At 35.1% G+C, this 22,127-nt stretch overlaps 3 protein-coding genes across 6 annotated transcripts; 2 read left to right on the top strand and 1 right to left on the bottom strand.

Annotated features, from left to right (window-relative positions):
• The first annotated feature begins 208 nt into the window (after positions 1-208).
• On the top strand, positions 209-5,224 carry LOC140894699 (importin subunit beta-1-like). Of its 3 annotated transcripts, XM_073303274.1 has the most exons (4): positions 209-387; positions 766-832; positions 1,335-3,758; positions 3,853-5,224. In XM_073303274.1, the coding sequence occupies exons 3-4, from the start codon at positions 1,342-1,344 to the stop codon at positions 4,049-4,051; spliced, it is 2,616 nt and encodes an 871-aa protein (XP_073159375.1). In that variant the 5' UTR covers positions 209-387; positions 766-832; positions 1,335-1,341; the 3' UTR covers positions 4,052-5,224. The 3 variants fall into 3 exon arrangements, with proteins under 3 accessions (XP_073159375.1, XP_073159374.1, XP_073159376.1); XM_073303273.1 differs by lacking the exon at positions 766-832 and having other exon boundaries at positions 3,853-5,223; XM_073303275.1 differs by lacking the exons at positions 209-387; positions 766-832 and adding an exon at positions 869-975.
• Positions 5,225-9,939: 4,715 nt separating this feature from the next.
• LOC140863511 (uncharacterized) lies at positions 9,940-13,946 on the top strand. The gene is made up of 10 exons (XM_073266979.1): positions 9,940-10,166; positions 10,293-10,485; positions 10,830-10,912; positions 11,538-11,638; positions 11,798-11,893; positions 12,021-12,074; positions 12,320-12,468; positions 12,559-12,676; positions 13,006-13,087; positions 13,372-13,946. The coding sequence occupies exons 1-10, from the start codon at positions 10,064-10,066 to the stop codon at positions 13,551-13,553; spliced, it is 1,161 nt and encodes a 386-aa protein (XP_073123080.1). The 5' UTR covers positions 9,940-10,063; the 3' UTR covers positions 13,554-13,946.
• A 1,034-nt stretch (positions 13,947-14,980) lies between these two features.
• On the bottom strand, positions 14,981-18,988 carry LOC140864705 (protein ABIL2). 2 transcript variants are annotated; one of them, XM_073269021.1, is made up of 10 exons: positions 18,520-18,988; positions 17,715-17,859; positions 16,995-17,077; positions 16,718-16,868; positions 16,350-16,449; positions 16,170-16,262; positions 16,029-16,071; positions 15,807-15,892; positions 15,561-15,706; positions 14,981-15,461 (listed from the first exon to the last, which is right to left on the bottom strand). In XM_073269021.1, the coding sequence occupies exons 2-10, from the start codon at positions 17,817-17,819 to the stop codon at positions 15,291-15,293; spliced, it is 978 nt and encodes a 325-aa protein (XP_073125122.1). In that variant the 5' UTR covers positions 17,820-17,859; positions 18,520-18,988; the 3' UTR covers positions 14,981-15,290. The 2 variants fall into 2 exon arrangements, with proteins under 2 accessions (XP_073125122.1, XP_073125121.1); XM_073269020.1 differs by having other exon boundaries at positions 14,983-15,461; positions 17,715-17,864; positions 18,520-18,987.
• Positions 18,989-22,127: the final 3,139 nt, after the last annotated feature.

Genomic DNA, 22,127 nt, shown 5'->3' with positions numbered 1-22,127 from the left:
TAATCTATAAATTAATTACTTCTACAAAAATATAATCTATTGCAAACACTCTCTAAAACTTAAACGAAATTATGCGTAACTTAAGCGAGTTTTTTAGAACACTATTCACTGGCATTTTAACAAAATAAAATAATTTTCGTAAAATGAAGAAAATCCGAAATCGTGTCTTAAAATGGAAACTTTCTGGTCCAATCCGAAGTGCATAAATCCTGTTGGGAGGGAAAGAAATGGAATGATTACTGCCAGATGTATTAATTTAAGCTTTTAAGGTTTCAGCTCAGCTCTCTCTCTCTGAAACCACTTCATTTAGGGTTTCATTGGGCGCCGTTTTGGGATTTCCTCGATCCTTGGTTGGAATCTCTTCTCCTGGCAAACTTCTTTTCCCAGGTAGTTCTTTTGAATTTTTTTCCCCGTGATTTGATGTATTATCTTTTGTCACAATCTAGTGGATTTCAGCTTCAGTTGTTGATGACTGGTTGATTACTGTATCGGCGTATTGTATCGTACGTCACCTTTAGTTGATTCTTGAAGATGATCCGCTGTAGTTACTTACGAATGTGAAAATCGGGAAATCTTTGTTGGGAGCTGGATCGATAGATGTTGATAGATCAAATCACTTTCTTAAGTTGTTTGTGTTGCTTCGGCTGATATTGTGTTAACTCTTGGATTATTCCTTCCCCTTTTTAGCTGTTTTCAAGCGGTCTAATTATTTCTTTTTTCTTTGGAAATGATTCGAGGTATTGATTAATTGTGGTTAAATTGCAGTTGTTTGCGACTATTCTAGATGTAGATTTTCTTGGATTTTGAAGGATTGACTTCGGATCTATTTTGGGTTAGTTCTATTTACTGAATTTTGCCATACGCGGTTGGTACATGCTATGCAGTGTTAATCCAGTCAGTCAATGCCAGATAAAAAGAATTCTATCTTCCTGCGTTCAGGAATCAATAAATTGTCAATTCATAGGTGGTAAACTGGTAATGTAACTAACCGCACATGCTTCGCCTGTCATGGAAGTCAATCTCATTTTTGTTCTGTTTGTCATGTTGTGCAAAAATGATGGATTTAGCACATATTTTATGGATTTTGGTTATGTAGAAAGCAAATGACTCTCTGCTAGTTTATTTTACAACGACCATCGTGCTAATTGATTTTCTATAAATGCACTGGATAATTGTTAAATAAAACATAAATCTTTAAATATTCATCGCTACTTCCTAAATGAGTATTTGTCCATTTTGTAGTCTCTGGCATTAAGAAAGACCTAGTCCTGGTTTGTGGTTTCTATTTTGCTGTGTAGTCATGGTAATCTGATCGTCACCTATGAATTTGACAGGGGAAATATGGCTATGGAAGTCACTCAAGTTCTTCTTAGTGCACAATCAGTCGATTCAACATTAAGGAAGCATGCTGAAGAAACCTTAAAACAGTTTCAGGAGCAAAACCTTCCTGGTTTCTTGTTTTCCCTTTCTGGAGAGCTTTCTAGCGAGGAGAAGCCAGTTGAAAGCCGTAAACTAGCAGGTTTGATTTTGAAGAATGCTTTGGATGCCAAGGAGCAGCATAGGAAGTTTGAGCTCGTGCAAAGATGGTTATCATTAGATGCATCTGTGAAGAGCCAAATCAAGGCATGCTTGTTACAGACCCTCTCGTCTCCAGTATCTGATGCTAGGTCAACAGCTTCACAAGTCATTGCAAAAGTTGCTGGCATTGAACTACCACATAAGCAGTGGCCCGAGCTTATAGGATCCCTGTTATCAAATATTCACCAGGTTGCTTTTCATGTTAAGCAAGCCACACTCGAAACTCTGGGATACATGTGTGAGGAAGTTAGTTCGGAGGTTGTTGATCAGGATCAAGTAAACAAAATACTCACAGCTGTAGTTCAAGGCATGAATGCTAATGAAGGAAACACAGAGGTTCGACTTGCTGCCACCCGTGCTTTATATAATGCTCTTGGATTTGCCCAGGCCAATTTTTCTAATGATATGGAGCGCGATTACATAATGAGAGTTGTTTGCGAGGCCACACTCTCGCCTGAGGTGAAAATTCGGCAGGCTGCATTTGAGTGTTTGGTCTCAATAGGGTCAACATATTATGATAAATTAGCTCCATATATTCAAGACATTTTCAACATCACATCCAAAGCAGTCCGAGAAGATCAAGAACCTGTGGCTCTTCAAGCAATTGAATTTTGGAGCTCAATCTGTGATGAGGAAATTGATATTTTGGAAGAGTATGGTGGTGAATTTACAGCAGATTCTGATGTCCCATGCTATTATTTTATCAAGCAGGCACTTTCTGCGCTTGTTCCTTTGTTGTTAGAGACACTTCTTAAGCAAGAAGAGGATCAGGATCAGGAAGAAGGTGCTTGGAACCTTGCGATGGCTGGTGGAACATGCCTTGGTTTGGTTACCCGTACTGTGGGGGATGAGGTTGTACCACTTGTGATGCCATTCATTGAAGAAAATATAACAAAGGGCAATTGGAGGCAAAGAGAAGCTGCCACTTATGCGTTTGGTTCCATACTGGAAGGTCCTTCCCCTGAAAAGTTAATCCCCATTGTCAATGTTGCTCTTAGTTTCATGCTAACAGCTTTGACTAATGATCCCAATAGCCACGTAAAGGACACCACTGCATGGACCCTAGGAAGAATATTTGAATTTCTTCATGGTTCAACTATGGCGACCCCCATTATTACCCTGACAAACTGTAAACAAATCATCACGGTTCTCCTCCAGAGCATGAAAGATGCTCCTAATGTTGTGGAGAAAGCTTGCGGCGCTCTCTATTTTCTTGCCCAAGGTTATGAAGATGTGGGATCTGCATCTCCCTTGACGCCTTATTTCCAAGAAATTGTTCAGTCCCTTCTTAACGTTACTCATAGAGAAGACGCCGGTGAGTCTCGACTTAGGACAGCTGCGTACGAGACCCTAAATGAAGTAGTGAGGTGTTCGACTGATGAAACAGCTCACTTCGTGTTGGAACTTGTTCAAGTGCTCATGACAGAGCTTCACAAGACTTTAGAGGCACAGAAACTTTCATCTGATGAGAGAGAGAAGCAAAATGAGTTGCAAGGCCTTCTCTGTGGGTGTTTACAGGTCATCATCCAGAAATTAGGGGCATCTGAATCAACCATGTATGCCTTTGTGCAGTTTTCAGATCAGATCATGAATCTTTTTCTCCATGTATTTGCTTGTAGAAGTGCTACGGTCCATGAGGAAGCAATGCTTGCTATTGGTGCGCTTGCCTATGCTATAGGTCGCAACTTTGCCAAGTACATGCCAGATTTTTACAAGTATTTGGAGATGGGTCTTCAGAATTTTGAGGAATACCAAGTTTGTGCTGTTACTGTTGGTGTTGTGGGGGATGTCTGCAGGGCACTGGAGGATACAGTTCTACCTTTTTGTGATGGAATCATGACTCAGCTTCTGAAGGATTTGTCAAGCAACCAGCTGCATCGGTCTGTGAAGCCTCCAATCTTTTCGTGCTTTGGTGACATAGCTTTAGCAATTGGAGAGAATTTTGAAAAGTATTTGATGTATTCCATGCCCATGCTGCAGAGTGCAGCAGAGTTGTCGGCACGCACATCAAGTGTTGACGATGAGATGTTGGAATATACTAATCTTCTGAGGAATGGAATTTTAGAGGCCTATTCTGGGATATTTCAGGGCTTCAAGAATTCTCCTAAGACCCAACTCTTGATTCCGTATGCACCTCACATCCTGCAATTCCTAGACAGCATATACATGGAGAAAGACATGTGAGTGGTTCTAATTTTAGCATTTTTTTTAGTTCAGATTTTACTATTTTTTTTAAAAAATATCTTATCTAATTGTTTTGTCCATCTATCTCAGGGATGATGTTGTCATGAAAACTGCAATCGGAGTCCTTGGAGATTTAGCAGATACTCTGGGAAGTAATGCTGGTTCTTTGATTCAGCAGTCTCTATCAAGCAAAGACTTTTTAAATGAATGCTTGTCCTCAGAGGACCATTTGATTAAAGAATCTGCTGAGTGGGCCAGGATGGCCATTAATCGTGCCATATCTGTTTGAGATTGTGACCACCTGGTGAATATTACATTACCATATATGTATGGTCATGTAAAGTTGGGGTCCAAGTTAGACAATAGTTGTGTCATGCTGATGATTGCCATTTATCGATAGCAAGTGTTTTTCTTGTTGGTGTTGCTAACTCATGCATCAGCATCAGCATCAGCATCAGCATTAGCATCAGCATCAGCATCAACATCAGCATCATCATGTATGGATTCTTCCTTTTTCCATGAAATGGAGTTGGCTAAAGGGACATCTGAGAACTTTCTTGAAGGACAGAGAAGTGGGATTGTCTATTTTGTTGATTGCCTTCGGAGAGGGAGACGGTTTTGAATGTGCTGGATGAAAATAATGGATACATGCTTGTTCCAAGCTAATTTATTGGACTACAATGGTGGTGTATGTTGGATATATGCGGACTTGTATTTGTGCTGCCGTGATCAAGCGATACCTGTACCAGTGCTACATTTTGATTATGTGAAATCGCAACCAGCCACCCAGTTGCCTTTTTCTTCCATATCTTATATTTTTAATCTCATACAATGTTTTTTTCCATTTATTAGTTGGTCTTTGTTTTGCATTGGTCCAAATCATCTGTTTGCATCAGATCTCATTCATTTCATTAACTTAGTAGTCTCATGGGGGTGGTGTCATTGTATTTTAGTTAGGTCATGTGCCATTTGTTTTTTCAGGTTGTGTATAGTTTTTGTTTTACATTTAGAGTCAAAATTCTACCTATCCTTGAGAACATGCATGCTGCTGCTCTTTTCTACCGCTGAAGGTGCAATTTTTCTTCAGTTTCGCCTTTGAGAATGTAGAATAGATTTTTTGTTTAAAGTGATCAAGATTTGAATTTGGCATGTCATGAAATAGCGATGACAGAGAAAAGGTTGAGTATCTAAGTTTGTATGCCAATGAACATATATATGATTTGTTATTTCTTTTATTCTCGGACTTGTTTTTTACCTTCCTCAGTGTAAAGCTTGCTCAGAAATGGTGACTTATGTTCATAAAAGTTATCCATTTTGGTGGCTTATTTATTCGCCTTCACCAGTTCATATGATTCCTATTCCATCTCATTATGTTGTTACAATTCCATGTCCTCTATCCTTTCGTAGTTTGGCCTTGGAACCATCACTTAACAGAAAATTTTCTTTGAGTCACTGCATTTGCTTCTGATTTCGGCTTGATTCTGTGTTCGTTGGTAAACTTTCCAGTAATCTAAACTCTCTGATAGATTGAAAATTGATGTTTTTGCCCAGAGCTGAAATAGCAGCAGGACCTATTGGGTTATGTTGACAACTCTCATCATATTTGCTTTAACGGTTAACTTATGGCCACATGTTTCAATATTGGTAAGTGGATTTGTTGTTTAGATGTGCAGGTGGATATATTCAAGTTCCATATTTGCTATGCGACCATAGTGCAATCATGCTTGTGTTATGTCACAGGCCAATTCATTTAAAAATCAGTAGTTGTGCGAATCAAGTGTGTATCTTTCACACGGCATAGTTTCTAAACCGTGTAAGAACTTCGATGGGATAGATTGATTACAATACCCCTCGCATGAACATTCTGGCGTCGTATTATGGAATCATAGAAGCGGAAAATTTCATGCTATCCTTAAGATATAATATGAAACGATGTATCTACGGTTGACATTATCCCCTCACATGTAGGATCCACTAAAAGAATATGTATTTTTCGTGTATTAATAAATGTTCATCGTTGGATGTACAATGTCATTAAATTTTTTTCAAACATGTATAGTGTCATTTAAAACATGCGCAATTTTAGATTAGTGACAATTTGTTGAGGATGTCCTGCACGAGCAACAAAATCTAAGCATGAAACATAAATCCTTTCCTTCGATAAATCGGTTTGGTTATGTGACCAAATCTAAGCCATCAATTGATAAAACCTTTGGGATAGCATCGAATCGCATTGCCCCTTGTGTGAGCAAAATTTAATGGTACCTGCATTGGTGTGGAAGCTTTCCACTTGCCTCACGAGGTAAACCATGAAATTGTCACTTGTTCTTTGCTACATGCTGCGAAACGAGCTAAAATTTCAAAATCTTTCGAAACAATATTATTTCTAAACTATTGTACGCTCCTACGTAGGGGTGGTTTTCGGTATATCGTATCGAAAATATTGGTATGAAAAAAATTCATACCAGTACCGATATCGAAATTTCAAAATTTTGATACGAAAAATTTTTATGCTAATATTGTATATATACCGAAAAAAATTCGATATACCAAAAAAATATTCATATATCGAACAAATTTCGATACGATATTCTGAAAAGTCGATATTTTGATTTGATATCTCAGCCATACTCCTGGGTGATTATCATGTTTAAGGAAGATGAAAGGCTAGTAATCCCAAAAATATTATACAAGTTACGGCAGCCATTATCTGATCATGCAAATACATTTACGATATTATATGGTTTTGAATGTTTAATTTTTGAATACTTAGGAATACTATCGATGCCATGCTTTTGATATTCGGGGCGTGGCATTGCCCGAATTCTTACAAAATGTACGTATATAACTATTTTTTTTAAAATTCATATATAACTATTTTTAAATAGGGTTTGTTATGGATCACATGTGTAATAATATTATTCTATGGCCCATGAAATGATGAAGATGGTAGAAGAGTAAGACAAGTGACTCAGCCCGTTCGTGTCACTTCCTATCTATCAAAACTTTCTTAGCCACTAAAATCTCAAATTTATCTTTTTTTTCTCCCTCAAATCGTTATCCACATTGCTTCGACTCTCTGGCATAGTATACGCACACACATATACCATGTAAAATTTTTAAGAAACTACATAGAAATAGCACGACTCTTTTTTTATTTTATTTTTAAATTTACTGATTTTTTAAATTGAGAAAATATTTGTTACAGTTTAAACTTTAATATCCAGCCTATTTCGCCAACACTTTAAAAAAAACCTTATTGTAATATGAACAATACGAAAAGCCATCGATGATTTATTGATTGTACTTGTTTTACATTTTATTAAAGAGAAAATGGGTATTCATCCGACTTATATAATACATACGAAAATTGAGTAAAACGTTTTAAATGAACGCACGAAAAAAAATTAGAGATTTTTTTAAAAAAGATTTAATTACGTGAAAAACCAATCCCTGCATGCGAATTATCGTGTGCATAGTGTGTTAGTTTTAATTATTTTAAGAAGCATTCGATATTTCAATCAATCAAGATCGTTAGATCAGTTTTTATTTTAGTTTAGAAATTTATTAATTCTACTTGTGACAAATGAGACAACTTATTTTTAGCAGGCATTTTTAGATAATATCAATTTTATTTTTTTTAGAAATTAATACTCGCGGTTAATTTTGAAAAGACTTTTGTTTTTATTACAATTTCAAGTAATGATTGATATAAAATATTATATTGTTGACCAAAATCTTAATTTAATTAAGACATGTTTAAGAAAATAATAAGAAATAAGGGGGGAAAAAAGGTCTATGAAGGTGTAACGTGATAACGTCAAAATAACTACTCCCCCTAAGTTCTTCGCTTCCTCGTCTCTTTCGTCTTCAATTGTTATTTACTAATTAATCGATTTGGACTTTGCTGCCCAATGTTGACCTTTTTAAATACCAATTTTTAACTCATATATTTCAATTTTGTCCTTTCATAATAATAAATATATTTGTTATTGGAATTCAGATAAATATATAAAAAAGTCTTTTGAAATAAAAAATTTCCAAAGAATTCCGACCATCGACAGCCGATTGCCACACAAACTTTTTTTAGCTGCCATGTTTTCAATGCTACGATAAAGCTTTCATAATGTGGAAACCATAATTTTATTACATTGAAAACGAGCCCATAAATAAATTCTTAGATAAAGAACATAAAATAAAAATATCCTGTTATCCCATATATCTATATACATATCTATACTATATATTAAGTAAGAGTAGGGGTGGTTTTTCGGTATACCGTATCAAAAATTGGTATGAAAAAAATTCATATCGATACCGATACCAAAATTCTGAAATTTTGGTACGGAAAAAATCCATATTAATACCGTATAGATACTAAAAAAAAATTCGGTATACCGAAAAAATGTCTGTATATCGAAAAAATTTCGGTACGATATGCCGAAAACTCGGTATTTTGATCCGGTATGCCATGATATACTCAACCTTAAATTGAAAAAAAAAAACCCTTCATAATAATGTCAAATTACGAAAATGTATATCATATTAAAATCAAACACTTTAAAAATAAATGTTATATAATATAAGCATAACACATTATATTTATATATTATGTAACTTACGTTACACACGTAATGCGTGTGCGTTACCGCTAGTAATTAGTATGTATCAAAATATTTTAAGGTACCAATACCGGAGATTATTTTTAAATTGTGAGGAAACATAGTTAAACTGAATTATTATGTATAAAAGCATTGAATTATAATCACTATATACAAAAATAATTAACTCAAATTATTACAGTATTATGAGGAAATTAAGTTATGAGAAATAACGAGTTAGATCAATCTCCCACTATTAACACATATTTAAAAATGTTATATTATTCTTCTCAACATGTGTGTATATATGCCTCTTATATTATTGAGAAAACTATCAACTTAATATCTATAATTATTATTATTTTTTCCTTTTTACCATCATTACAATAAAAGAAATGGGTCGGTGTTAATTAAGATAATTTTGGAGTAATAATTTTGGTTTTTTTAATTTTTAATTTCATTTTATTGTAGTGCTGAAGTCTGAAATAATATAAAAAAATGTAGATATAGCGTCTGAAATTACTGACACATCCAACACAACATCAACAATTAGATCAAAATAATTTAAAATTTAAAATTTATTATATAGATAATTAGATTGATTAAAATCCAAAATTAAACAAATTAATGAACGAAAAAATCACTTTCTATTATTAAAAACAAATTTAAGGACATCTGTGGACCATCTGATCTTAACGTAGGGGTGTCAAAACTCAATTTAACATGTCAACCCGACACGAGTCGATCCAAAAAAATATCGGGTTAGGATTGGGGGTTTTTGGGTTTAGATCGAATTGGATTGACCCGAAATCTAACCCGAAAAAATTAATCGGATTAGGGTTGAGTTCAAGTCAATCCGAGATGATCCGAATATTTTTAATATTATTATTTTGTATATAAAAGTGAGAAAGATTTGCTACATTCTTATATATTGTATGTTTGAAATTTTTTTATTGTGTATTAATATAATAGATTTTAGTCATTTAATGTTTATTTTGAACAATTTTTATACTTTAAAAAATTTTACAACTATATTTTTAAATTTAAATTATATATAAGCTTAAATTTTGTTATTACGTGATTAAATTAAATATTATTTTTGTATGTTTTGAATTTTTATTTAATTATTTTTTTAAAAAAATAAAAAAAAATTAAAAAAATCGCGTTGGTTCGGGTTGATCGGATTAGTCGGATTCGGGTTCGGATTGGCCATTTTTGGGTTGGTTCGGGTTCGTATTGAGAAATTCTAAAATTTATTCTCGTTAACCTGACCCAAACCCACCCGAATTGATACCCCTACCTCAATGCCATAAAATTTCTTCAAAATTTACATAGGATTTAAATTTGAAGTAGATAAATTAATTAATTATTAATTAAAATCTAAATAGAAAACCACCACACACACACACACAAAAATTTATATGTAAAAATTTCATCAAGATTTAAAATTTTTTAAAAAAATTTAATAAGAAAATAAATTGGAATCGTAATATAATAATAATATATTATATTATAATATACTTAAATGGCCAACACTCACTTGTTCACACGCGCATGTATATTATGTATGTATATATATCTCTGCAATCCGACAGCTAGCTTTTATCTTCCGTTGAATCGTCTCCTTCCTCGTCCCATCCATTCCTCTCTCCAAAATCCATTGAATCGAACCCAGAAACAATCCAAGGGAAACAGAAAAAATGCCGTTCTGCAGCGTCGGCGAAGCACCGAGCAGCAACAATGGAATCAAAATCTTTTACAGAACCTATGGTGGTGGACCAGTCAAAGTTCTTATGATCATCGGTAACGCATTCTTCTGATGTTATTTCAAAGAATTTGTTTCGTTTCATTGTTTTTCTTACATGGGTTTTGGATTAAATTTGCTCGTTCGCTGATTTTTCACATTTTTATCTTTGTTGTGGACTTCAGGATTGGCTGCGACCCACGATTCATGGGGCCCACAGATAAAGGGCCTGGTCGGAACGACCATCCCGAACGATAGTGAATCGGCGAACGGCGATCAGGGCAATGAGAGCGCCGGCGGTTCTGGCGTGGAAGTTTGCGCGTTTGATAATCGTGGAATCGGTCGGAGCTCCATTCCCAGCAAAAAATCTGAATATACGTAATAAATTATTCATTGTCAATCTTTAGCTTTAGTTGAGGATATTCAATGTTTTCCTTGCATTGTTAGATAGAAATGTTTCCGCTATTTTTCGTGATTTAATATCCTTATACTATGATTTTCAACTTTATATTTTATCTTCGGTTTTTGTGTGTGCGCTTTAGTTTTATGTAGCTTTTGTGAATTTGTGGAAAGATAGAAAAAAATCATTGAAATTTGTTCAAGATTGCATTTTAATGTGTGACCCACTATAATTCTTCTTGGATGAAGAGTTGGGGTTCAAATTAAAGTTCTATCTTTGAAATTATCTCGTGTTATTGAAGAGGATGAATGTACTTTAACAGGACCAAAACTATGGCAAGCGATGCAATAGCTTTAATGGATCACTTGGGTTGGAAAAAAGCTCATGTTTTTGGTCATTCAATGGGTGAGTTCTTGATTTTTCAATTTCAAGTTGGCATTTTTTGACCAAGTTCTTCTCCTCTAGGTATGAGTTTGATGAAGTTCGATTCTCATTTAAAATTAAGTCAAATCAAGTCGGTTCAGGGCACTTGGAAAAGTTCTCTCATATGTTAATTGATTCACATTCAAAGTTATTGAGTTGACCTAGATCATCTAGAATATATTTCAAGTCCACTTGGAGCTTTATTTTTTTTTAGGCTGCAACCGTTAAGTTTTAAGTTATTAATCTTTTATGAATATTTCATACAAAACGAGCTCAGCAGTTCGAATTCTTGCTTGATAGAGTGTGATACTTCAACTCGAATTTGGACCATATTTTAAACCCAAGTGTTTTTCATATTTTTACATTAGAACTTGAGCATGAATTCAGTAAAATCTGAGCTCAAGTTCTAATGTAGTAATATGAAAAGAAATTTCTTCTTTGGGTTCGTTTGCATACACCTGCATAGATTTCAGGTGCATAAAGTGGAGAATTCCACAATGTTTCTGTTGTGAATATGTTCGCAGAATATTAAATCTACCTCTGTCGAATCGAAATTCTACCTAAGTCGCTTTCTTGGTCAATTTATGAGTTTGTTTCTATAATGCAGGAGCTATGATTGCGTGTAAATTGGCTTCGATGGTACCTGAGAGAATTTCATCTTTGGCTCTATTAAATGTAACTGGTGGAGGTTATGAATGTATACCAAAGGTATGAATCGTTATAGGATCTCTTTGGCTTGGTGTCTAATGTTTTGTTTTTGAAAATTTTGCAAGGAAAGGGTTGTGGCCAATTCTGAGAATTTTATGTAGTACAAAATTTGAACCAGTGTATTGGTGTTAGATGTCAAAATAATTCTTTCCTTTTCAGATCGATCGCCAAAGTTTGTCGATTGCAATTCGATTTCTGAGGGCAAAAACTCCTGAGCAGAGAGCAGCTGTTGATTTAGATACACATTACTCACAGGTATATCTAGGAATTCTTCTTTATATGTAACGTGTAATTTGGACATCTATCCGTATTCATATTTTCAAATTATTGTGGTTTTTTTTCAATATGTTGGAGAACTGGAATTTGATGTTTCATTTCTCAGGAATATTTGGAAGAGTATGTTGGACAGAAGACAAGAAGATTAATCTTATACCAAGTAAGGATTTGTTAGCAACATTTGGGTACATAAACCTAACAAATGTAACTACTTTGTACTTGGGAGTTTAAATGTATTTTCCTCCATGGAATTTTGGTTTTGAGGCCGTTAAATTTACTTGGTGTCATGACAATGTGAGCGAAATATGCAAGATTTTGATTATACTTTTTCCTGTTTCTTGGTGAATTAAATTCAAGTCTTAGAATTATATTGCAACATCCTTATTTTATTCCTTCATTCTGCAGGAATATGTAAAGGGCATATCATCAACAGGTATGCAGCCACATTATGGATTTGAAGGCCAGTTAAATTCTTGCTGGACGCATAAAATGTCAAGAACCGAGCTAGAATCTATACGTGCTTCTGGATTTCCTATATCAGTAATTCATGGAAGGTAGCTTAATAACGCTATGTACATGTATCTAGAAAATGTGAAGAAAAATTCTGCTCAAGTGACTTAATGAAATCATTCCATGTTGTGTAGATATGACGTTATTGCTCAAATGTGCCATGCAAAACGGCTTGCAGAGAAATTGTGCCCATACGCAAGAATGGTGGAACTTAATGGCGGGCATCTCGTGAGCCATGAGAGAACTGAAGAGGTAACATTCTACTTCCTTAAATTATAATTTATATACCCCATGTTGGTATGAAGGTATTGTACGGTGGACATTTAGTATTGAAAGACCGTCCCACTTAAAAGACTAGTGTTTTGGCTTTGAGCTTTTCTCTTGAGCTAATATCTGACATCTCATTTCGAGAAGTATTACTAGGCTATTAGTAATTGAAGCAACCTTGTGAGCAACCTAAAGCCATTCAAATCTGAGCTAGGAAAAAGCTAATCCATATGTTCATGTAAATTAAATTCATTACAAAATCTAATACAAAGACAATAAGATGCTTACGTTTTATCTTTTGGTTGGAAGTTCAGGTCAATAAAGCTCTTCTCGAGTTGATAAAGGCGTCCGAAAATACAAGTCTACATGAGTGGACAAATCTTTCAAGTAAAAGCAGTAAGTTATTCATGCATAAATTCTACCTTTTTACTATCACCAGTCTAAATAAGTGGCAGAAGCAGATAGGGGCAGCAAGACTCCCTAACAATTTCCTATTTACATGTAGATTTTCTTCTGTACATGTAACAAAAAATGGGAATTTATACTCTCCAAATTTTGGGAACCATAAATTTTTAATATTGCCCCTGTTATTGATTTTCTGGTCTCACTACCACTGGTCTAAAACATATAAACGACCACCAAAGTTAAGTTTCTTATTAAAGATCAAGTTACTTTTGCAGGTTCCAAATCTACTCGGAACTTGTTATGGAGAGCAATCAATTCATCTGTCATTGTAGAAAGTGCAGAGAAGCTGCATGTTTTCCTAATTTATTTTTTCGGGCTCTTTGTGTTAGCGTTCGAGTACATCCGAAGAGCTGCAAGAAGCCTCAAACCAGTAAGAGTTGGATCTGCCCTTACATAAGCCTATAGTGGTGGAGCCTCATCTACTGGTAACTCTTTTTCTACTGGTGGACACAAAATAACCATACAAGTTTCGATTCATCATGTTAGGACATGGGCCGGTTTATTACAGGGCGAGGAATATGTATTTGATCGCCGAGAAACTAACACAGTAAAAATTTTGGGATGAGAGCAATGAGAAGGCTGGTTGGTGTTCCTCCAGAGTTGCAACTTAGTCACTGGTTTAAGGAAGTGAACTAATCTTGCAGCAGCAAAAACTTGCTACTTCTGGCTCCATCTTGAATGAAAATTGTGTATCTTCCAAGTATCTAATCAAATTATGTTGATAAATTATCAACTCAATGTATCTAAGTAAATTTATATGGAATGTCAATTTGTTAATTGTTTACTTGCATTCATCTTCCAAGAAGTTAATACATTAGTTACAAACACAGAGTTACAGTATAAAATAAGTAAAATTTTAATAAATATGCACAAATTTGACAAGCAAAGAAAAAATTATCGTTAGCTCCAAGCTGTTTAGAAGAATTTCAAACAGCATTTAAGTTTGATGGTTTCACATATAACAAGGCTCGTTCAAGCAGAATAAAATATAATTTAACCACGGTTTTAATCCATTTATTTACAAATTTTTTTTTTCAATTTTACGTTGATGTGACACCGTAAAATAAAAATTGGTAACACTAATAACATTGAAAACTATTATTAGACTAAAACCGTGAACTACGATAGAACAAAAAAAAAAAAACAAAAAAAACGTGCAAGTTACGTGATAAATTAACCAAAACCAAAGACTTGATTGATTCTCATGCAGGGGAACTAATCAATAAAACTTGACAAAGAGAATTAACCTGGATTAGTAACATATACTTACATATTTACATTAGCATGTATATATTTCGATCCATTCCGGCATTTCGTCTCCTATTCCGCTTGCCTGAATCTGGAGGTACCATACCGCCGCTCCTCGAGGAGCGGTGACGGGCGGCAGAGCTCTGAGAATGAAGAGAGATTTGATCAGCTACTGGCAATATATGCATGTGTATTGATTCATATAAATAAATAGGAGTAATATACCATACGAATATTCTATTATGCTTATGTTGCCCCAACAAGTTTAGCCAAACAAGCTATAGCCCCATGGAATTCTAATCCAAACCAAAAAAAAAAAAAAGCAAAGTGAAATGTATTTATTTATTCTTTTAATTAAGAGAATAATTCGTCCAGTCGAGAATATTATTTTATCTTGCATGATGTAATATAACATCACCTGCCTAAATATTAAACTCTGGCCAATGTTATTTGAAATCTATTTTTTTTTATTGTATGTACAAAATTTATTTGTAAAATGGAAAACCTGCCATATTACATGCAAATCAAACAATATTCAAATTATATATATAGAAATCAACTCCCAAAAAAATATATTATATATATAGTAATAGTTACAGATGAATGTTCAAACATGTATCTGTACCTCACCACAAAATCGAAAGTTGTTTTACCTCTGACAAACATCTTGTAACTTTTAAAAATTATATTTTTGATAAATTACACTTACAATTGATATTGCAAAACCAAGATGTGAACCTGAAGCCTAATGAAGAAAACAAAAATCACACAACTCTCCCAATGGAACTCCAAGAAAAAAGTAAAAAAAATAATGGCAAAAGGCTAATTAGAGGATGATTGTATTGATTCATGCAGCATTTCTTTTTCATCCCCAACATTCTTTACATTAATATTCATCCAAATAAGTATACAAGGTATCATCTTTCTTAGATTTCCGTCGACTGAGCAACGATTTGAGTAGGCGTTTGCTCTTGCTAGGATACTGTTCGTTCTCTTTGGGACTTTCTTTTCCTACTCGAATTCGCATGGAAGCTGATTTCCGAGGTTCGGAGATATACTGCCAATTTTAACAGATAGAAGAAGAGCAAGAGTTAATATGAGGTCGTAGCTGGGCAGATAACCTCTGAAAGAGAAGGAAGGATCTTGTTTGTGTTACCGTTTGTCTTCCAAGAGAAGGGTTTGGAGTCGTTGGTCGGCTACGATTTGGGGTTGTTGAATTTGAACTTTTTGGCGTTGTGGGCTTACTCGAGAGGGAACTGGTACGCAGAAGTGGAAACCGGTGTGGTGATACTGTTCTCTTTTCTGGTTACAAGAACCAAAAAAAAAAAGCATGATCATCACAATTAATTCTTGAAAAAGAAGACTAAATATCGTTCAGTTGATATAGTAAGTAGTAACGAACCCGAATCTCTATTAGGCATGTTGGAGAATGAAAAACTTCCAAATCTTGGGGGAAGTTTAGGAGAAGGTAAAGTTGAATACCCTTTACTGCGAAAGCAAACAGCATAAAGTAAAATTCAAATTTTTACTTCCGTCGAGAGGCCGAACTGGTTCAGCCTCAGAAACTACGTAACTTCGATGTGTAAAACTTGATGGATGATGATTTGGTGAGCACAGAACTCACCTGACTACAGCTGGTGGAGTTTCGTTTATCGTTGCTCGTATAGCTGCAAGTTATATTATCTCGTGAGAACTATAAATTTAGGAAATAAGGTTATGCAAATGCAATGAATTGACATGAAATGAGAGATATTCAACGCCCTACCGTTCTTGAATTGGTGCCAGTCATCGCCATCATCCAAGTTGCACCCTTGGTATTTCGACTTCGAGCGAACGGCTCCATCCACAGTCTCTCCCACTAACGATAGGAGAGAATTTTTTTGCATAAGATTTTTAACATTTTATAATCGGAAATAATCTAACGTGGTATATCATAATAATTTACTTGGCAGGATGTATCTCTTGTGGTACTTGGGAGTGTTGATCACTAACGATTGCTGAGAAAGACCTTCCCGATCAATATAATCTTGGCACGTCCGAAGTCTCTAAAATACAGAAGAAACACATTCAAGGCTCAGAACAAAACAAATAGTACATCTGTTGAGATCTTAGCAACAAAAGATTGTGTTCCCAGGATACACAAGTTATACAATTAGCATTTTAGGAGGTGGTGTATCTCAAGTTCACCGAATCTTGAGAATATTATGTAAATGGTCATAGAATATCTGGCTTATAGACTACAAATATAAGAAATCAATATTCTAAAGTCAAGAATTGCAACGAAGTAGCAGCAGTTGTGAAATTTTGCATCACCTGCTGGATGCAAGACACACGAAGCTCGGTTCGAGTGACTTCATCAACCTTTTCATCCAACAAATCATTAACCTTATACGTCACCGAGCCCAAATGATCCACCGTATTGACAAGAGCTTTAATGGCATAATCTTTCAATGTATTCACCACTCTACATAATCAGTAATATTTTGGGAGGCAAAAACTTGAGAAAAAACTTTATTGGAGTTGGAGCAGATATAACGTTTTATGGAAAACTTGAAATTGTCCTCTTCAATAATCTATGATAACAACTCACATATGTTTTTGGTCATCATTGGTATAAGACAACTCAAAGTATTCTGCTGCCGAGTACAGTTGTTTGCTAAGATTCTTCAAGTCCTACAGAAATAAATGAAATAATATCTAATTGTTACATCTAAACTCCAAAGCCAGCCCAAAATAATAAAGCTGCAAAGCCAATACCCAAAATGCCATTGAAAACACATTATCAAATGGTGGACGGACATTTAATCAGCTAAATTGTATTTATACTATAGTTATGAAATTCTTTGATTCCAAATTCTTCAATCCGAAGGCAAGCGCTTCTTTCCTCCTAAACTAGAAAGAACTCAAAAACGGACATGGTCTGTTAAAAGTAACAAACACCAGAGCAACTGTGGAGAGCAAGAGTAGGGGCAACTGACTCCCATTAGATAAAGAGATATGTAACAATTCTTACTAAATTAGTTTCGACTCCTCGACTAAATTCCTGGATCCGTCCCTTTATACATGAGTGTGATCTAAACAAACTGTGAAGAGATCTTCACCCAATGCCATGTCCAGATTTGCATACTTGCTTCACACAATCATATTTCATTTTTACCATTTTACAACTCGATCCACCGTTGTCATGAATTCGCTATAAACCTTGATTTGCTTGACCAGGATAGAATTAAACCAGTAATGAAATTCTACGGTACAATTAGGACCACCAAATAGAGAACATTAAAGAATCATAAAAGAAGCAATAAATCACCTTCAAACTATCAGAAAAGAGCATACTCTGCTGCATGGAGACCTCATCATAATTGGCCGGCTCACGGGGGAGTTGCATTGAAGCAGTTGCAGTCATTGTCTCCATCAAATCGGAAGAACTAAAATGGTAGCTAAAAGGTCTTTTTCTACACTGCAACAACCATTCCCACCAATATAACATAATGACCAAATTTTGGTTTAAATCTCATTCAATGAAGTTGAATAAAAATAGCACAACTTTGCAAAGTCAAATAATTAACAGTACTTAGAATTGTAAACATGACGGTCCTTGGAATAAATTGTGCAATCCTGACAAAGAATAAGGAAAAAAAAAGTTTCCATTAACGTTTTTCCTTTTATTTTTTCAAGAAACGTATGGACAGCTAGAATCTCATCCCATTCTTGAAAATCAGCAAATATAACAAAGACAAACACTAGAGTGCGCAGCGCAAAGAGACAAGACATTGAGAAGAATGAGCCAGGATAATGCCTTTTCCCAATAACAAAATCGATATTTTAAAGGAACTAGGATTCCATAGAAAAGTTAATATTGACAAAACTTGACCAATACGCTCCAATTGTTTATAAACAAAAAGAGTTTCATGAAGTTCACTGAATACCATTTTATCCTCAAAAACACCAAAAAGATTGCGATGGGGCTATCATAAAAAAATTTCAAGAAAACAAGATTCAGAAGCCAATCCAATCGAATTACACACAAGGGCATTCATAGAACTGCAAATTCATCACAAAATCGAAGAGGTAGATAAAATAAAACCCCTCAGTTCAAGGAATCAAAAACTCACCTTTAAACTTAAAAAATGCTCAACACTCCTTTTCGGCAATTCACAAGAAGAGAAACGGTGAAACAGATAAAACAAAACTGCTTTCTATATTTCTTGGACTAAAAAAATGCAAAAAAACAAACACCCCACAATCCCTTCCCGCTCACGCTTGATCATGGAGTGTGGCTTCGAAGAAAGGCGAAAGAAGACAACCCAAATAGGCCCAATGAAACGACAGTGACGATTATGGTTTGGTGCCAAGATTTTGACTAAACCCAAAAGAAAAGACGACAAGATTTTCTGAGTAATCTTTTCAATTCCTTTGGTGGGATTAAGGTGGAGTTTGAGGAGCATATAAAAGGGAAGAATGGCGTAGAGGAAAGCACGATAAGGGAAGAATTATAATCATAAAGCATGAGTAGTGGGGAGTAATTTAGCGACTTTTTGGAGCAAAAAAATGGGGCAAACTACTGAAGAGCTGCCTCACCTCAACTCTTTCTAATCATTGCATGTTTCGTGGGTCAGCACTCACCCCCCGTGAATTTTGTTTTTTATTACTACATATACTCAGATAAATAGAGCGAAGAAACATTGTATTCTTCCTATCCTAAATAAATTTTTAAGGTTCCATCCTTAAATTAAATTTTCTTTTGCATGTGATTTTACACATTTTTCGTGGCTTTTGAATTTTTGTTATTTGTTATTCCGTGTGATTTGGATTTTGGATTTATTCCTCTTACCCAATTTTTCATGGCAAAAAATTTTTATCAGACGTGTCAATTTTATGAGATAAGTCTCTTATTTAAGTCATTCATAAAAAAATATTATTTTTTATTATAAATATGGATAAAAATGTCTCACGTATGAAAATGCATAAGAGAACTACTCATTTTTCATTGTTACTTCAAACGGCAAGGAAAGGATTAATTACCAAACAAATTATTTTTGCTATTTTTGGGATTATTTTTTACATTATTTTTTTCTTAAAAAAATTCAAATGCCTAAAATTGAAAAAAGTTATGGGGAAAGGCAGTAAAAAGGAAAAAATTATTGTTGTTAAATTCCAAGATACCTGATCGAATTCTTGTTAAAACATGACTAATATATCTCGATGGAGTTTAATAATGAATAGTAAAATATCAGCTCTAAAATCCTGAAATGGCTAAAATAGGTTCCCCGTCTGATATCTTTTAAAGAGGTCATACCAAGAAACTGTTATTTTAACTGTTTTGTTACTTGGTCATTCATCACCCTTTCAACATTTGCTTCCTATAATGAATGAAAATAGAAAATATTCTTTCCCATTGATATAAATTTAGTTTTAACGTATGGAAAGAGGAGGGCCATCACCATTCTATTTTCTCCCAATAATTTTTTTAGAATACCAAAAGCCACATTTATCATAGTCCATAATATTTTGTGGGTGACCCAGGTACAGCTGGACTGGCAAAGGCCTTGGTGAAAAAGAAGGTGAAGAGTGTTCGAATCCCGTAAAAGATGTATTTGGTCTTGTTTATCGCGCTTGCGAGCCTTCCTCTCCCTGGGTACTTATCTGGCCAGACATAACCTTGATTTACCTCCCTTCACGTCGGGGCTTGGGGCGGCTCTGTGTGGAGCCCTTGGGTGGGATCACCCTTTTTTTTAATATTATGTGGGTCCCACCAGATAATCGATCCAACATGTTATTATGTAAAAACTATATGAGTAGTGTTACAGTCTAAGCGTAACCATGACTCCTTGAGTGGGAGGGTTCAACTCGATTTCGGTTTATGAGATGACTGTCCCGAGAGTACATTTCTTTTATTTTTTTAGAAAAAATATTTTGAAATGAAAACCATCCAATAATAATCATTATTAACATAATTATGATGGTATAAAGGTGGGAAGTGAGAACATGGAGCGTTGCAACTTGCAAAACCATGATTACTTTTCAATGTTTTGATTTTTTCAAAAAGTAGGGGGTTTTAGGAGCTATTAAGGAATTCATTATTTTAATCAGTGCCGTAAATGGCGGGGGTCCCCGAGAAGACTAATTAATTGGCAATTTCAACTGTAATTTGTACTGGAATTGTATTTTTATATTTGAAGTCAAACTTTAAACAACAATATTGAGAATTCAAATTTGGAAATTTGTTTACTTATTTCTGATTCAAAAAAAGAAATATTTATTTCAAAATCTTCTATTAATATTTTTTTAAGAAATGATTTTGTGTTGGAGTGAAATATATGATTTACTCATTAGATTGGTTGATTTATAATTTCAAAGGCAATGATCTATATTATATTGTAAGGTCATCTTCATCACATTACACTATTTTAATGGAACACTAACTTCACAAATAGTATAATTTCTACACCAAACATAAAACTCATCTTCAATCTATTAACTCTGATGATGTCGATTTTTTCCTCCGGGTTCGGTCTGGTAGAGTGGATCTTCAAATCTTCAATAAATCGGGTCGGGTCGGGCACGACGAATCTCTGCACAGACAGAAACTAAATTAGGAGGCGCCGAAGGTGTTTCGGCGTGACCCCTCCGATGCCTAAGTCAGTGCTCGAAAGTGAAAGAGCTTGACAAAAAGTAAAAACAAGAGAATATGCGTGCGTGAGGGTGTGAACAAGAAGTGAATCCAATAGATCATCCATAAACCATGAACCATACCTGTATTTATAGGGGCTTGGAAGGATAGGTTACCTTGTCAAGGTAGAACATGTGTTAGAGTAGGACTCTAATTGATGAGTCTGAAATCATATCAAATCTTGGATTCATAAGATATTGTTCTTATCTGTTGCAGATCTTCATGTGTCCGAGAGTACTGGAAGGTTCTAGATATTGGGCCCTTCCTGGGCTTCTCATAAAATAAGACTAGAACGGCCTCAAAGTATATTTCCAAAAATATGGATTATTGGGCTCGGTCGGATTAGACTCGTATATTTTTTAGGGGAATCAATAGTACCTCCCCCTACTGGTCTAAAAGAAGTATGAAGTTTAGACCATGTGGTCTGGTCGGATCCCGAGCTCATGTAAGAACTCTTGTATTAACCAAGTACAAGCAACATTTTCCAACCGGATGGGCTTTTGATGGAGGCCACGAGTGGCGTGGTAGGTGTCGAGCTTGGTCGAGATTTTGAGATAACCACGAGTGGCGTGAGTTTACATATTGTAACGTCCCACTGTATCAAGACGGGTCTTTTCAGCGTGCTTATGTCCTCACTCACACGCACCCTGAGAAACTTCCCAGGGGGTCACCCATCCTATAATTGCTCCAAGTCAAGCACGCTTAAATTTAGAGTTCTTATGTGATGAGCTCCCGAATGCAAGGCTTTGTTCTCCTTCCTCGAACCACTGTTTGGGCTGATTTTTAGCTTGATGTAAACGTCTTGATGTTGTCTAAGTGATAGAAGTGGTTTCATGGTCAAATATTGTCTGATCAGAGAGAACGAAAGGAATTAGTACAGCTGCACGGAGTTGGTTATGAGCAGAAATATGCTTGGGTTAAGTTTTGAACTTCTGGGTTTTATTTTGAGCTGGGCTTGGGCTGGGTGGTTCGGGTCGGGTCTTGGGTGTCATGGATCGGGTCAGTAGGGTCCGGGTCCGGGTTAGGTGGGTCGGGCTCGGGTATTTTAAT

Source organism: Henckelia pumila, chromosome 4, assembly GCF_033568475.1.
Source record: "Henckelia pumila isolate YLH828 chromosome 4, ASM3356847v2, whole genome shotgun sequence".
NCBI classification, from domain to species: domain Eukaryota; kingdom Viridiplantae; phylum Streptophyta; class Magnoliopsida; order Lamiales; family Gesneriaceae; genus Henckelia; species Henckelia pumila.
This window is presented reverse-complemented; position numbering and strand designations above follow the sequence as displayed.